This window comes from Trichomycterus rosablanca, chromosome 5 (genome assembly GCF_030014385.1).
Source record: "Trichomycterus rosablanca isolate fTriRos1 chromosome 5, fTriRos1.hap1, whole genome shotgun sequence".
Taxonomy (NCBI): Eukaryota; Metazoa; Chordata; class Actinopteri; order Siluriformes; family Trichomycteridae; genus Trichomycterus; species Trichomycterus rosablanca.
Window position 1 is genome coordinate 36,824,790 of NC_085992.1, and position 17,511 is coordinate 36,842,300.

Consider the following 17,511-nt stretch of genomic DNA (forward strand, 5'->3'; position numbering starts at 1 on the left):
CTAGAAATAAACTTCAGGCTACTTTTTAAAACCAGCGATTATTATGTGTGGTGCTGTGAGAGACTCACTCTGTCCTTCTCAAACTCCACCACTTCAGTCTCCCACTCCAGTGAGTCTGTATCTATGGCTGAATCGTGCGAGCTGTGTGCCAGCAGTGGGTAGAATGCTGTCTCTTTTTCCTGCTGGCTTTCTATTTTCTCCCTAAAGCACACGACACAAGTCACGTCAGATAGTAATGAATGCCTCATTCAAATCCTTCCCAGTAATAAAACCTCAAACGTTAAAAACAGCGGTGCGTGCAAAAAGCTCTACAGATCAGTTTGTTTTACTTTTCACTCCTAAGGGCAAATAGAAAAAACTATCAATACAGCAGGTCTTACAAAGCATTAGGGCAGATGTGGCAGCTGGCAGCTTGGTTACAATAAGTTCAATGTCAAAGCAGCGGTTCTCAACCTTGTTTTCCTCTTAGACCTCCTTGTGGTAAAAAAGAAATCTGGGACCTCCCATTGACACGTGTTATGATATTATTCTTCCACTTTCAGCAAGAATGACAAAAGATAATGTGATCTGCATCAACAACTAAACTGGAATCTTTCGTAGTCACTGTACGTTGGACTTTGCACTTTGTCTCAAATGTGTGTCCATTCTCCAAGACCCAACGTAGGCTATTGGCAGTTTAACAAAGATCTATAATACATCAAAATAAATCTCCCATATGCCAATAGCCTACTGATTTTCCTGCCTGATCATGTGTGATTCTTTGTTGGCCTTCTCAATTTAATGCGATGGGAACCTTTCTAGGCTTACTAAGGCCCCCTGGTGGAGAACCACTGTCATGAAGTAAACATAGGGGTTCTCTTAATAATTGTAAAAATGGTCGCACAACCATGTACACAAGTGGTATTAGAGGGTCATATCAGCAAACTCATCAAGATCCTGAATAAAAGTCCAGTAGTCCTCCGTCCAACCAAAATACACTTTTTAGCATCTCCTAGGCTGATCAACAAAGTCAACTTTTTTTTTTACATATCCGTTTCCCATGGGTCATATGTATATCCATTTCCATAATAAAACCTTAATAGTAGAAGCGGTTAACTTTTAGCTTATAATTTTTAGACAGCTCTTAGTTTAAGACATCAAGCTAAGTTAGAATAGGTATCTAGTTCTCATCCAATTAGATGGATGGGAACTAAACCAATGCCTGCTCATACAAAACTGATCCTTTTGTTATTGTTACTTTTATACAAAATCAGATCACGTATTGCCATGAATAACTAAATATTATATATTATATGTATATGTGGTTGCAGCTGAATTTGTGTTTATTCACAAGTCAGAAGGTACAATATTTTGTGATTATTTAAATATATGCACCTAAGTAAATACAGTGCACTGCAATACACCCTTTGCAATGGGAAATTATAATAAATGACATTTGTTAATAACTAAATTGTAGACCCTGTACTTAAATCTGAAAAAGGGAACCTACTCAGATTAGGTCAATGAACCTATAAACAAATATTTTATTTTCAGCACTTTTGATTCCCAAAAATTTATTTAGATTGGTTTTTGTCTTAAATTGTTGTACTATTTGGTTAACAAAACGATTAGCTAAATTATTAAAAGTAAATTTTCCAAATATGTATTTATTTATAGAGCTCACAAAATCGTTATGGACAACTCTCACCCCGGCCACCATCTGTTTAAGTTGTTACCGTCAGGCAGACGGCATAGAACTATCAAAACAAGGACAAACCGGCTCAAAAATAGCTTTTACTGCAGTGGGGTACGAACCCTAAATAACTCTATATAAGGTGATTTTACTAAACACACGGGACTGTGTAATTTCAGGGGCAATGTTTACAAAGGGCAATGCACAATTTCCACCAGCCTGTTACCGGCAGAAGGTCTATTTGTGTGTTATTGTTGTTATTGTAAATTTTGTGAATGCAAATTTTTGGCAATCTTTGTAAATTCTAGTTTTTTAAATGTCTTGTTTGTAACACTGTAGAGAATTGCTCCTTAATTTCGTTATACCTGGTATAATAACAATAAAGATATTCTGATTCTGATTATTCACAGCTAATGCATGCATACCAGCAGACTTGCCTCACAACAACAGGATCGTGTAGCAGGAAAATGCAGACAAACCGTCACCAAGCTACATGGGTACATTATTAGATAGGTCACTGACTTAGTTTTAAACAGAAAGACCAAAGCCCTGAATAACTGTCATTCAATAACTTGTCACTAGAGGGCGCTTGGAGCTATAAAATGTGCCCAAAACAATGCAAAAACATTCCACATTCACTGTTTTCAGGCTTACAGGAAAAACTAGGGAAGGTCAATAAGCATTACGTAAGATGATAATGACAAAGTTAAAAATAAAATGCTTACTTGAGTTCCTTTAGCTCTCTAACTGCATCATTCTTTTGTTTTCGCATGTCGTCCAGGTTGCGAAGGGCATCAGCCAAGTCACTAACTGCACGATCCCTTTCTCTGCGCAGGTTATCACACAGAGTCCTGTGCCAAAATACAGAAGGCATTTAATCCAACAAAACAACGAGCCATTATTTTAGTGCAGCAATTTGTCTGGAGCAAATAAGCATTACATTAAGTCGTGTCAACAGAACGCAAGTGCAGTACCGTATGCTTTCTCTCTCCGCCACTATCTTGTCTCGTTCCTGGAAGGCCCAGTCTCTGCGACACTTTGCTACCTCGGCCTCCTGTACAGCCTCTTTTAGTTCCTGAGACATGGCCTCACATTGCTTCCTTAACACATCGATCTCCTTGTTGGCACGCTCCATGTCCAGAGTGGCTGTGTCTTGTTTCTATTCACAGCAAAAAAAACTATTAGCCATGCTACATGTGCTGCACATTAAAGCTGATACAATCTCCAAACTAAATAAATATGAATCAGCACTGTTTATTAGATCTGTAAGCCAGGATACAGATTTGTTAGTATATGTAGACATCCTCAGACCAAGAAGCATTAAGTTTACCTAAACATAAATGTCACAGAACCCTGAAATAAAGAATAAAGAACAAAGCATTGTCTTTGAGCTGGAGAAGTTTTCTTCCAGGATAACTTTAAACATGGGTCGATTCCCACATCCTTCACAAGGACATATCTACTAAATTTAGCCTTGCTGAGGCACCAGAGTATTACAGTGGTTGTGAGACATGGTCTGGCTTGTAGAACTCTCCAGGTCTTTGTCTAACCCTTAGTCGACCAGGTGTTGAACCAAGATGAAAACTAGACTGATCTGGATGATCTTACCCCAGTGCTTTACAGACTAAGGGCGTATTCACATGAAGCGTTTTGGGCTTCGCTGACCTCGAGCATGAGCATGAGCAAATTACAGCTTTGCTCACCGCTTGGCTGTTTCACTTTTAAACGTATGTTATAGCTCGGGGTGCTGATGAATTGTGTGTATCAGCTTTTTGGAGAGAGTCTAAAACGCTTATCATTAAAGTTTATCGTGGTTTAATGTATTAAAAGAACGCCATAGGAACATCAAACTTCTCATAATTATTACTGTTCATAAGTTCTCTCTACTAATTGAATTCCTCGCTCATTGTTTTGAGTACAACACATTAAGCTTTGTTCATGTTAAGCATTTGTACGCTTTTACTGCGTCATATCAAACAGTTCGTCTCATTGGAGGCGCTTTTTTAATGTGAGCGGCACGTCAAGCACAAATACCTAATGCGGCAAAAGTGTGCAGTGCACAGAGTTTAGGGAAGCGCAGTGGCAAGCTAAGCAGCACCGCCACCGTCTATAGCAGGGGTGTCAAACTCATTTTCACCAAGGGCCACATCAGAATTATTGTGGCCCTCATAGGGCTGATTGTAACGTATCCTGCTGTGATTGCAGTCTGATGTTTTTCTTGGAGGCCGAATTCTGCATTTATATTGTCCTACTTTACCACAGACACAGCCTCATAACACAAGAGACGCACCGGTTTCTCTTCCTGAAGCACAAACTTGTTTTCATTTTCATTAAAATTCCTCCTTATGCTTAATTTTCTTAATTATCTTCTTGTACATTTTAGGATCATGTGTAAATATGTGTAACATCATGTACTGGCGGGCTGTGTCACTTTGCAGGTCACAAAATCAGCATGTATTTTTAAGACAATCATTCTGCCCTCACTAATAGTTTATCCCTCTTTCCCAGCTAGACAGACAGACAGACAGACAGCTCCCTTCAGAATACAGTCGGTTTATTTGCTCGCCAGCTGTGTGATACACTGTGTGCATCAAAATGAAGTAAAAATACAAACAATAAAAACAATAAAGAACTTAATACAGTAAAAAGCACACAGCTGTAGTCAAGTGTTACATATGGTACAATATGAGATTTAACCAAACGTAAAATAGCGCTAACGAGTTAGCATTTTGTGTAAAGATACTAATTGCTATAGTAACGGTAACAACAGTATTTAATGACTGTAAATTTGTAACTAAAACGCTGTGATATACTCTTACTATATATACTCTTTACTAACAACAGAATATAAACGCCACTACTTACAGACAATGCTTGGGTATTATACTGAAAGATAATTATTTGTATTTATTTATTATTGTTTACATTACTGACTATGCTACTTCGCGTTCTCTTTGCCGTAAAAGTCACATGGCTTCTTAGCGAAGGTTAAAGTTAGTTGCCATGACTACGATGTCACGGTTGTCTCTTAAAGGCGCAGGAGTCCCGTTAAATTATAAGCGCGTCTCTGTAACGACTCGAACCATCACAACAATCATACAGTCGTTAAACCTCTCGCGGGCCGGATCAAATGACGCGGCGGGCCGGATCTGGCCCGCGGGCCGTGAGTTTGACACCCCTGGTCTATAGGAAATAACGGCACAGCCGGGATAAAAGCGGTTTTGCCGCTTCTTATGTGAATGTGCCCTAATCCTTACAGTCTTTGCAAACCTCAGTCAGGCTGTTCTTAGTTTATTTTTAATGAAGGGCTCTTTTTTAGCTTTGCCTAACTTCAGCCCTGCCCCAGAAAGCCTGTTTTGAACTGTCCTTGCCATCAGCATCTACCCGGAAAACCCTGGATGCTTATCCACTGGACAGAGCAGGCAACACACATTTACTCGCTCACACACATTTACACCCAAGAGAAATGTGGTGTATATCCAACTTGTGCCGCAGTATTTAAGAGGGCATATACCTGTCTGGCCTGATAATACTCCCGCAGCAGCTGGTCCCTTTGAATGATGGCTTCTGTTCTCTCCTTTCTGGCCACATCTCGTTCCTCACGCACCATTTCAATGTCTTTACAGGCCTGACTCAGCTCTTTCTGGGCCTCTGCTTTATCCTTTACTTCATGGCAGTATTTCTCTAGCAGCTCGTTGCGCTCACAGATAGCTCGGTCTCGATCCACCAGTGATGAATTGAGCTCCTACAGGCACAACGAAACCAATAACATGTCATGCACCAGTATTTATCTAGCCAATAAAATGTCTTATTCAGTGGCTAGTGAAGACACAAAACAGCTGATGACCGATACGGTCCAGGGGCATTTTCACAGACTCTTCAAAACCTATTGTGTATGAGGTCAAAGGGTGTGTCATCATGCAGGACCATCATGATAGTTAATGACCATCATGATAGTTTCGTAGTACGTGTTAAATGCAGCAGAAATGCACAGCTATAAAATACTGAGTGACTTAGATAGAGGGCAATTCATTATAGTTAAGCAGATGGGTTGAAGTATCTCTAAAACAGCAAGCAGTGCTTACAGGCAGCCATGGTAGATACCCACCGACATAGAAACACCAACAGGTTGTTGGTTGGCCAAGACATAGTCTGGTATGGACCAACAGATGAGCTACTGTGGCTCAAATAGCAGATAATTTAAATACTGGTGATAAGCTGAAAGTGTCACAAGACATTGTACATCAAACCCTTCCATTATGAGGTTGCGTAGATGCAGGCTGGTAAAAATGCCCATGCTAACTCTTGTCCAATGTCGAAAGCACCTACAGCAGGCCCGCAATCATCGAAACTAAAAAACAGGGCAATGGAAGAAGACTGACTGGCCTGACGCTTCCAGTTTTCTCTGCTGTCTTGTGGACAGTCAAGCACATGTGCATCGTTTACCCACGGAAAAAACAGCACCAGGATGACCTATAAGATGATCCATGCCTCAATTTTCAGAAGTTAGAGGACCTGCTGGTAATGTCCTGGGACCAGATACCACAGGACTACTTCATGTGTCTTGTTGAGTTCAGGAGTGGGCGGAGCTTTGTTCCTCATACCTTATAGGTAAGGCTCTACCTAATACACGGCCGTGAAAATTGCATCACAGACTGTGAATTGAGCCTTTTCTCGTGTAATATGCAATTTACTGTGACATTCAAAATTTAAGGTTCGTGTTAAGCGATTTAATGTTTTTTATTCGTGCAGCATTCAAGTGTCTCACATGTACTGGTTAATCTGCACTATGAGGCAGTCATAGCAATCCTGTGGCAATTCAATTAGCAATCTGTTAGTCAAAATGTCCAAGATGTCGAAGTCTAAAGCAGGTAAAAACACTACTAGGGTAACTGAGTTTGGAAAACTGCCAACCAATTCTGTGGATATTGGTGGGTTGTTGGGGGGGTCAAAACACGGACGAGAATTTCGTATTTGAGACAGAATATAAAACCTCGCACCGTTGCTATGTGTTCTAGGTTTACATTCAACCATTAAGGTAGGCTACACTGTGTATTGTAGCCCCTATTTATTCCATCATTCAATTTGAGTGTTTTTTTAATGACTGCAATGAAATGTGGCACTTTTCTTAAAAAATCTGTGAAATCTGTGATTAAAAAAAAATGAGGTCCCATGAAATTAAGCAGATCTTCCCGTGAATTTAGTACAGCGCTAATTATGAATCATGTCAGTCCCGTATGCAAACCTTAAGCTGCAGCATGTTGTTTTTCCTAAACCGTGTACAAGGATTTTGGTAGGTCTGTAACTCTGACCTACAAGTAGTACTTAACTTAAATCATATGCAATCTCTGACCAACATATTCAACACTGGTACCTGTCTGAGAGCTTCCAGCTCCTCGCTGGCCACCATCCTTTCCGACGAGGTGTTTTTGAGGCGAGCTTCGGCCGCTTCCAGCTCGGTCTGCAGCTTGTCCACTTCTTTGATTACCTGGTCCCTTTCACTCATGATGAGCCTATACTCGTTAAACACAGAGTCTCGTTCTTCTTTGTACTTCTCCGCATCCTTCACCGCCTTCAGCTGGAAGTTCTTGTAGCGCGTCACCTCCGACTGAAGCCTCTCCATCTCTCTCTGCAGTTCTTTATTCTGAGCCGAGGCCTTGTTCAGTTCCTGCTGCACTGAATCAAACCTGGAATGATACATGCAAACAGTGGTTAGTGCCGAATGGTGTTTGCTAACAATCTACACCAAGGGTGGCAAACTCATTTTCACCAAGGGCCACATTAGCATTACGGTTGCCCTCAAAGGGTTATTTGTAACTGTAAGTCTGTATAAATGTAACTACTCCTTAACATACTGTTTAATAACCTGAAACATCACATCACATGCCATCCTCATTCGCTGATCATGTTCTGAACAACAAACACAAAACAAAATGCAAGCACAACCATTAAATTGCACCAAAAGTGTTCTTATTCTTTGTTGAAATCCAATTTATTATATTTTTAATTCAGGTTTTTAAAAATGCTTACTTATTTTGTTTTCTGGTCATATTTGGTGTGCAAATGCAGATGTACTGTATATTGTACTCCTTTACCACAGACACTGCCTCATTACACAACAGACCTTTTTTCTCCTTAAAGCACAAACAAGTATCTTTCATTAAATTGCCTTCCTTCTGCAATTTGGACATTTGGGGATTTTGAAAGTTATTTCTAAACTCCACTTTTTGGAAAAGAACCCTAGTTAAACGCTGATGTGGAAACGCTGCAATCTAGTGACGTGATGCGTGATGAAGTCACTTCGTGGGTCACAAAATCGACATGCATTGTGGGACATGTAGTTCATGTACGATTTTACAATGAACGCTTTAAAGCAGCATAGACTTTTGTTTTAAGACAATCATACACCTGTTAAGCTCTCATGGGCCACACAAAATATCGACACGGGCATTAAGTTTGAGGATTTATGCCATTAGAAAGACTTCACATTAATATATAGGTCTAAGTTTAATACTACACACAAATGCTGGAGCAAAACTGATCTGCTAATCAAAACAATGTTCTTTTCTTCAAGAAACAGATCTGCTTTGTTGTGTAGCTTGACAGGCATATGAACAGAGAGGTGCAGAGAAGCAGTGTGCACAGTCTTAACAATTAATTTACAAGTATAATAAAAATAATAATTTGTATTATACTTAATAACCCTCATGTAAATGGACAGTGGTAGCCTAGTGGGTAGAGCTTTGGGCTACCAATTGAAAGGTTGAGAGTTTGAATCCCAGCTCTGCCATGCAGTCAATGTTGGGCCCTTGAGCAAGACCCTTAACCCTCTCAGCTCCAAAGGCGCCATGCAATGGCTGACCCTGCACTCCAAAACAAGCTGGGATATGCGAAAAAAAGTGTTTAGTTGTACTGTACTCCTGTATATGTATATTTGACAAATACAGGCATTCTATTAAACTTAAGAACTTAAGAATGAGGGTTTGTCCGCTCAGGTGGCGCAGCGGTAAAAAGAAACGCGCTGCAACCAGGGCTGGATTCTGAGAACGTGGTATCGAATCCAGCCTTGCTTTACCGGTTCGAAGCTGAGTGGCTATATGAGCAACGATTGGCCGGTTGCTCATGTGGGGGGTGGGACAAAGAACCGGATGTGGGTCTCTCTCTGTCAGAATGCGATTGCGTTCTCTGCCGGCTGATTGGAGGCGCTTACACAGAGATGGGAGAGGGTGCCCTTAGGGTGTGTCTCTCCGCATGCAACGCTGGGTGGCGCCAAACTCGTCAATGTGTGGGTGGCAAAGATGCATCTGGCTGCTGCTCGTGTTTCGGAGGGGATACGGGTTAGCTTCAATCACCTCCGTCAGGGCAGGGTTCGGCATAGACAGAGAGGAAGCACGATGCTAATTGAACAATTGGATGCGCTAAAAGGGGAGAAAAAGGGGTTTAAAAAAAAAAAAAAAAAAAAAAAAAAAAAGAATGAGGGTTTGTATTTTATAAATATGGCTGCAGATGAAGTGTTTTCTTATTCCAGTTGTTCACTTAAACTTGTATTCAAATATTGCAAACATACTTAAATATTTATGCATTAATGTAATGTACCTGCACAGCTTATGTTTTATTGAGCTATTTTATCATACCTTGTCATTTTTAAATAGTCAGAGTTAGGGTTAGGATTAGTCAGAAGCACAAACGGTTACATTGATACACATCAAAACAGTAGAAAATGTTAGCACACTTAAAGCCTTACCGTACAATAACAAGATATGATAACACATTGATTTAACTATATTGAACTTGTATGTATTTATTTTAATGAAACATATGATTGTGAATTAATAAATATTCTAGTACTACAATTATGAATAGTTCATTATGTAATAACTGAGACGTTTGTTTGATTGTTTATTAGGATTTATCCTGTTTTACACTTTGGTTACATTCATGACAGAACGGGAGTTACTTATTACACAAGATTCTTCAGTTCACAAGGTTATATCAAACACAGTCCTGGACAATTTTGTATCTCCAATTCACCTCACTTGCATGTCTTTGGACTGCAGAAGGAAACCGGAGCTTCCGGAGGAAACCCACACAGACACAGATAAAACATGCAAACTCCACACAGAAAGGACCCAGACCGCCCCACCTGGGGATTGAACCCAGGACCTTCTTGCTGTGAGGCGACAGTGCTACCCACTGAGCCACCGTGCCACCCATAATAACTGAGACAGAACTGACTGTGACTCTGATTAGCAGAAAAAAACAGAAAGCAGAGCCAGTTATGCCATGTCTGCGTAACTGCCCAGATTAAAACGTTCAGTCTCCCAACGACAGGGCGAGTGATTAAACTGTTACGTCAGTTTAGTGTGAATCAGTTTATCCTTAGTTTGCGGAACATCCTGTCTAACATCTGCAGTTACCAAGACAAGCTGTCTCTTTAATAGGCATGTTGTGTTCGCTTTATTATGCTGTCTAGTTGCTTAGCTAAGACTATTCAAATAAAGGTCATGATAGCCATCTGTCCTTTCAGAAACATATCCATTTACTTGGCTTAATAACAAGAGTTAGAACATCTAAGCTTTCCAAACAACACACACCTAATGTGTTTACTAAACTGATGGGATAAAGGTTTCAGATGCCATTCCCACTGTGCTTGTGTTATGATCCACTAGTTGAGCTCTGGGGCACCATTTACCAAGCACACATTAATCCCTGTTTGAACACCTGTTTTACTTTTCACATCCACCTCTATGTGACTATAATACACACTATATGAACAAAAGTATTGGGACAGCTATAAATTACACCTACAATGGCTTTCATAATGTTCCAGGTCTCATTTTACTATTTAATAATTTAATTAGTATTTAAGACTTGCTTTATACTGGTACTACACCTCCTGCACATTCAGTTATTCATTGCTTATAACTACACTGTAGAAACTTGTGTGTGTGACTTGATGGTCTCCATATTTTTGTCTTATTGCAGTGTTGGTTGCTACAGTTATCCATTATATGTAAAGTACAAGAATCATTCCATTCTAGTTAATGAGTATGTTCCATCCATCCATCCTTCCATCTCTCATTTTATTATTCATTTATTCATTAAAATATTAACATTATGTTTTACACACTTCGTTCACATTCATGACAGAACAGGTACTTACTGGTTCACAAGTGTAATGTCAAACACAGTCATGGACAATTTTGTATCTCCAATTCACCTCACTTGCATGTCTTTGGACTGTGGGAGGAAACCGGAGCTTACAGAGGAAACCCACATAGACATGCAAACTCCACACAGAAAGGACCCGGAGCACCCCACCTAGGGATCGAACTCAGGACTCACCTTGCTGTGAGGTGACAGTGCTACCCACTGAGCCACCGTGCCGCCCCTATCTCTCATTTTAAGTCCATAGGCATTAATATGGAGTTACTGCCCCTTTTGCAGCTGTAAATGCTTCTGCAAAGGCTTTCTACTAGATTTTGGAGTTTGTCTGTGGGAATCTTTGTCTATTTACCCAGAAGAGCATTAGTGGGGTCAGACACTGATGTTGGACGAAAGGACCTGGTTTGCAATCTCATTTTAGTTTGTTTGTTTATTAAGATTTTAACGTCATGTTTTACACTTGGTTACATTCATGACAGGAACGGTAGTTACTCATTACACAAGGTTCATCAGTTCACAAGGTTATATCAAACAGTCATGGACAATTTAGTGTCTCCAATTCACCTCACTTGCATGTCTTTGGACTGTGGGAGGAAACCGGAGCACCCGGAGGGAACCCACGCAGACACGGGGAGAACATGCAAATTCCACACAGAAAGGCCCCACCTGGGGATCGGACCCAGGACCCTTGCTGTGAGGCGACAGTGCGACCCACTTAGCCACCGTGCCGCCCCTCTCATTCTAGTTCATAGCAATGGTGTTTGATGAAGTTGAGATCAGAGCTCTGTGTGGACCATTCAAGTTCTTCCACACCAAAAATAACCCAACCATGCCTTTATGAACCTTGCTTTGTGTACTGGCTACAGTGATAGTCTAGAACAGTCTAGAACAACCTATTCTTAAAAGACTGTGTGGCTAGGTACTTGATTTTCTACACCTGTGGCAATGGGACTGTGTCCCAAGACTTTTGTCTGTATAGTGTATAAAAGAAAATATATGACTGACTATTATTTGAACCCAGATGAAAATACAGTATAGAAAGAGTGTCATCATTGTTGTTGTTTCTTACCTTCGGATAGAAGCAGAGTACTGTTGTTGGTAGTGAATGGCCATGTCCCTCTGCTTCATCAAAGTGTCCATCTGTTTCTGTAGCCGCCTGTTCTCTTCCTCCACCTGCTCCAGTCGACTCAGATCAGTGTTGTGGCTGGCTACCTTCTCGCTGTATCGCTTGCTCAAGTTGTCATACTCTTTCTTCAACCCCTCCAGCTTATCCATTGCAGTGTCATAGAGTTTTAGGACCTCTGATGAGCCGTTCTCCCTGATAACCTAAGCATAAGAACATAAGATTTACTCATTTACTTGAGTTAACATGAGTTACATGATTAAACTGCTGGGATGCAGGGTTCAAATCTACATCTGCAACTACATACATATATACAGACACTGTCTATGTCAAGGAGCTGACCAAGGTAAAGCAATGGATTGACAACCTGTCCAAAGATCAGCTTTGGGCAACTGAGCTTTGAAACATACTATTTTCTTTTCATTTTATTTTGCTGAGTAGGACTTAAAAACCAACACTTCCCATTGTAAAGTCTCTGGACATAAACAAGCCAATATGTAGGAGACAGTAAGTTAAGTTCATATACAATAACTTGTCAGGTGAACATTACAATGAAAGGCCTAATTATGAATTATTTACATTTTTATTTTAAGTGTGAACGTATTTACTACACATGCTATAACACTGACCTCAGCTGTATACAAATGTACCACCATTCTAAAAATTAAAATAGATATATACTATAATAGATATTTCTTGCAATATATACACTCAATTAATGTATTGATAATGGTGTTGGACAGCACTGTCATTGGAACAAGATGTTGCTATAGGTCAGGGGTGTCAAACTCATTTTCACCAAGGACCACATCTGCATTACGGTGGCCCTCAAAGGGCCGATTGTAATGTATCCTGCTGTGATTGCAGTCTGCCTTTTAAGTCTTCAACAATTTGATGTTTTTCCTGGAGGCTAAATTCTGTGTTTATACTGTATATTTAAAATGTATATCTACATTTATATTGTACTCCTTTACCACAGACACGGCCTCATAACACAAGAGACGTATAGTTTTTTCTTCTTGAAGCACAAACTTGTATTCACTTTCCCATCTTTCATTAATTTACCTTCCTTCTGCTTCAATTTTCTCTTCTCGTACATTTCGGGATTATTTGTTAATATTTTTCAACATCACTTGTTGGAAAACCCCCTTAGTTAAACGCAGATGTGGAAACACTGCCATCTAGTGGCGGGATGTGGTCACTTTGCCGGTCACAAAATCGGCATGCATTGTGGGACATGCAGTTTATGTACGACTCTATTACAAGTTCATATGTATTTTAAGACATTCATACGTCTTTTTAAATCTCACGGGCCACATAAAATGACTTGGCCTTGAGTTTGACACGTGCTATAGGTGTTTAACTGGATTGAGATGTGGTGAACAAGAAGGTTATATGACTTGTTTTCCATAATTTTCATACTTATAAACTAGGGATGCATCGATACCATTTTTTCCCAACCGAGTACAAGTACAAGTATTTTTGTACTCGCCGATACCGATACCTATTTAGAATGATGCAATCTGGAGCATTATGGAATAGTGTAGTTTTTAGTGTAAAATAGTGCAGTGGAACAGTTGCTTGGGTTGCCATCACTAATTGTATAAAAAAATAAAACACCGCACAGACATCATTGAGAAAGCTTCTGACAAGCTAACGTTAACGTTCATTAATAAACGCACGTAATTAACGTTGTGCACATCATACATGCGATGCGATTCTGCTGACTGAAATATTTACTTTAAAAGGATAATACAGTCCGATCCCATCTGAGCCGATTCTATCAGCACATACATTCGTGGTTCACCTCGGTAAATCGTAAACGACTCTGAGTCGGCTCCCGCTCTGTGGTAATAACCAGTATAATTAAGCCTGAGCTTTATAATGTAAGCGAGTAACACAAAATGTTCTGTAGTATTTGGTGTTTATTTACAACCGCATCATTTATTATAACAGTAAACACAGAGAGATGACTGAGAAAAGAAACTTATGCTGCGCTTAAAATGAGTTGACTCCTGAATCACTTGTATCGACACTGTGAACAGTGTATTAAAGACACACACACGTCCTATAACAGCGGTCGCTGCTTTTGTAACCGGTTATCTTCACTGTTAGCTCTATTTTTAAGTTTTTTTTTTTTTTTTTCAAACGGAACTAAATAACATTAAACGTGCGTGTGAGCGTGGTCAGTGAGAATAATTCAATCTGTCTCCCGTGGGTGAAAAATGAATTGCTTTAGTTTTAGAAGTAAAAAAAATCTTGCAATGTCACGCCCCCCGGTCAGGCACTCGCGCCCCCCCAGACAAGCACTGCCGCCCCACAGGTTGAAAATCCCTGCGTTAACGCAGCAACGTGCACTAGGCACAAGGTATCGGATGTTTAGTATCGGAGCCTCGTTTGCGAGTACGAGTTAATGAGCGCGGTATCGAGCTAATACCCAATACTAGTATCGGTACTCATGCATCTCTGGGCCAGTGGTAGCTCAGTGGTTAAGGTACTGGACTAGTAAACAGAAGGTTGCTGGTTCAAGCCCCTCCACCACCAAGTTGCCACTGTTGGGTCCCTGAGCAAGGCCCTTAACCCTCAATTGCTCATCATGTTCCGCTCACTGTGTAAGTCACTTTGGATAAAAGCGTCTGCTAAATGCTGAAAATGTAAAATGTAAATGTAAATCTCTATTATAAACTATTCCTTGTCTATTTGTTGTCATTCTGGAAGACAGCACTTATATCAGGATAAAAATGCTCCATTATATTAACTAGTAAACAATTCAGAGTAACATTGTACTGATTTGCAGTGACTATCCCTTCTAAGGATACGAAAAGACCCAAAACATGTAGTACGCCTGCTCAAGCGACTGCACTAGCTATGTCTTCCCATGCAGACACAGGGAGTACATGCAAACTGCACACAGAAAAGACCCAGGCCACCCCACCTGAGGATCAAATCCAGGATCTTCTTGCTTTGAGGCGACAGTGCTACTGCTCGAATGCAAATATAAAGCTGAACAATAAAAATAAAAAAATGCCCCAAACCGGCCTTCTCTAGTTGCTCCTGGGCAGGACTCTCAGAGGTTGTGTAAATGGTGCTTGCAGTAGCATTACCTGAGTGGTAAAGTCCACTAACATCAGTCAAACAGCTTTGCCCTTCCAAGCTGGCCTTTACACAGTGAGTGACACGAGAGCCGGATGTGTGTTTGTACCAGCACAAACGGGAGGCATGGTGCAACCCCAAAATTCTGCTGCTTCATCTATCAAACTGCGTCGGCCGTGCACACACAGCAGCTTTATAGACCACTGCTGATAGTGTAAACATTATGTTTTTGTTTTGCTGCAGGTTCATAAAAACCTTTGAGCCAACAGCCTCACAGATTCACAGCTTTTATGCAGGAGGAAGCCTGATGAATCAACTCAGCAGGATGGAAAATAAAGGATCTGGAATTGTGACAGAAAGCTCATTTAACAGTCGTAGGGAATGTGGCCACGTTTCCAGTTACATCTGATCAAAAAAGAAAAAAAAACTCCCGGCTTAAGAGCTTATGACGTGTTGCTTGTCAAGGTCAGGTAAGACAGTTAGTGCTCGGGTGCCACAGACTGTGTGAATGCATGAAGAAGAACACGCCCTTGTGTTCAGGCATATTTCATCAAGGCTTATTGATATTTGATCCATGAAGTACCGCTTATATTGTGAACAATTTACTCCAGCACAAGAGTGTAAAATATGGATCAGTTTCTACTTATCATGAGGATCTTTTGAAAAGCTATTATTTCAGCATTCAATATTTTTTAAGCAATTACTACAAGTGCTGCAGGTCTTCTTCTTTTTGTGCTTCTTGAGAGACTACTTTGCCACCAGGAGCCACCAGAAAAGCATCAATACACCCTTGCATGAAATTCTCCAAGTATTTTGATTGTGCTAGATGAATAAAACAGGATTCCTTTTAAAAAATACATCTTTTAATAAAGCATCAACGGCTTTTGTTTTCTTTTCCGCTGCTGTTGTATTTAGAATACAATAGAACGCCTTTATTTGTCATATATACATATACAGACGTACAGTACAACAAAATTCTTTCTTCGCATATCCCTGCTTGTTTAGAAGCTGAGGTCAGAGCACAGGGTCAGCCATTGTACGGCACCCCTGGAGCAGAGAGGGTTAAGGGCCTTGCTCAAGGGCCCAACAGTGGCTGCATGGCAGAGCTGGGATTCATACTCTCCACCTTTGGGTTGATAGCTCAAAGCTCTACCCACTAGGCTACCACTGTCCCACTTTAGGGGTCACCACAGTGAATTATTCCGGTCCAAATACCTGATTCGACAACAGATGCCCATTCTGACGCAACCCTTCTTCACTAGGCTACCACAGTGGTAGCCTAGTGGGTAGAGCTTTGGGCTACCAATTGAAAGGTTAAGAGTTCAAATCCCAGCTACTGTTGGGCCCTTGAGCAAGGCCCTTAACCCTCTCAGCTCCAGGGCTGACCCTGCGCTCTGATATGTGAAAAAAGAATTTAATCGTACTGTACACCTGTATATGTATAAATGACAAATAAAGGCATGCTATTCTATTCAATTTATCAGGGACTGGGACAGGCACTGAGAGCGCACTGACATGTGCACCTCCTAATAGTCAATCTTATCTGTATAGACACCTAACAGGCTGGCAGCTACAAAATACTGCAATATTCAGTACCTCCCCCACATTTCCTGGGTCCCCCTGGTAAGTGTAGTAGTCTCCCAGGTTAATCTGATTTCACTAAACTTTATTAATCAATATCAGAAAAGCAAGTTTTATACAGGGGATAATTACATCTGTAAAATGTAGGCCTGTACACACGGTCAGCCATACATTAAAACCACCTGCCTAATTTTGTGTAGGTCCTCCTCCATCGAGGCATGGACTACACAAGACCTCTAAAATTGCCCTGCAGTATCTGGCACAAAGAGGTTAGCAGAGAATCCTTTCATTTCTGTATGTTGCAAGGTGGGGGCTTCATGGATCAGACTTGTTTGTCCAGCACATCCCACAGATGTTTGATGAGGCTGAGATGTAGGGTTACCATGTCACCACCTTTAACTTTTTGTCATGTTCCTTAAACCATTGCTGAACCATTCTTGCTGAGATCCTTATGCTTGCCCATTTTCCCTGCGTCCAACATCTAGAATGACTAATATATCCCAACCCTTGACAGGTACCATTAAATGAGATCGATCAACGTAAATCACTTCACCTGTCAGTCGTTTTAATGTTGTGGCTGATTGTGGTTATTAAACCTATTTTTATACCCACATCTCTAGCATTACCGAGGGAACAATTCCATTAACATCCCAGTTTTATGGTTCATTTCCGAAACTAATAGTAAACTAATAGCAGTAAAAAGCTAGAACACCTTCTTATCATAAATAAATAAAGTATAATAAATATAAATTGACTTTCTAAGCCAAGGAAAAAGTAGGATCGTTAACGTAAGCATTTTATTACAAGATCAGTTATACAACACCATCAGCAAAATGAAGGTTCTGATGTAATATAGTGCGTCCTGGTAATCCACTTC

At 40.5% G+C, this 17,511-nt stretch overlaps 1 protein-coding gene across 2 annotated transcripts in view; it reads right to left on the reverse strand.

The window, feature by feature from the left end:
* dlg5a (discs, large homolog 5a (Drosophila)) overlaps nucleotides 1–17,511 on the reverse strand; it is a 95,368-nt gene that overhangs the window by 39,119 nt on the left and 38,738 nt on the right. For both annotated transcript variants that reach the window (XM_062996099.1, XM_062996098.1), the window contains exons 6-11: nucleotides 11,907–12,163; nucleotides 7,047–7,359; nucleotides 5,187–5,417; nucleotides 2,647–2,831; nucleotides 2,398–2,523; nucleotides 69–201 (exon numbers count right to left, since the gene is read on the reverse strand). In XM_062996099.1, coding sequence (XP_062852169.1) covers nucleotides 69–201; nucleotides 2,398–2,523; nucleotides 2,647–2,831; nucleotides 5,187–5,417; nucleotides 7,047–7,359; nucleotides 11,907–12,163 — 1,245 coding nt within the window. The remainder of the gene's footprint in view (nucleotides 1–68; nucleotides 202–2,397; nucleotides 2,524–2,646; nucleotides 2,832–5,186; nucleotides 5,418–7,046; nucleotides 7,360–11,906; nucleotides 12,164–17,511) is intronic.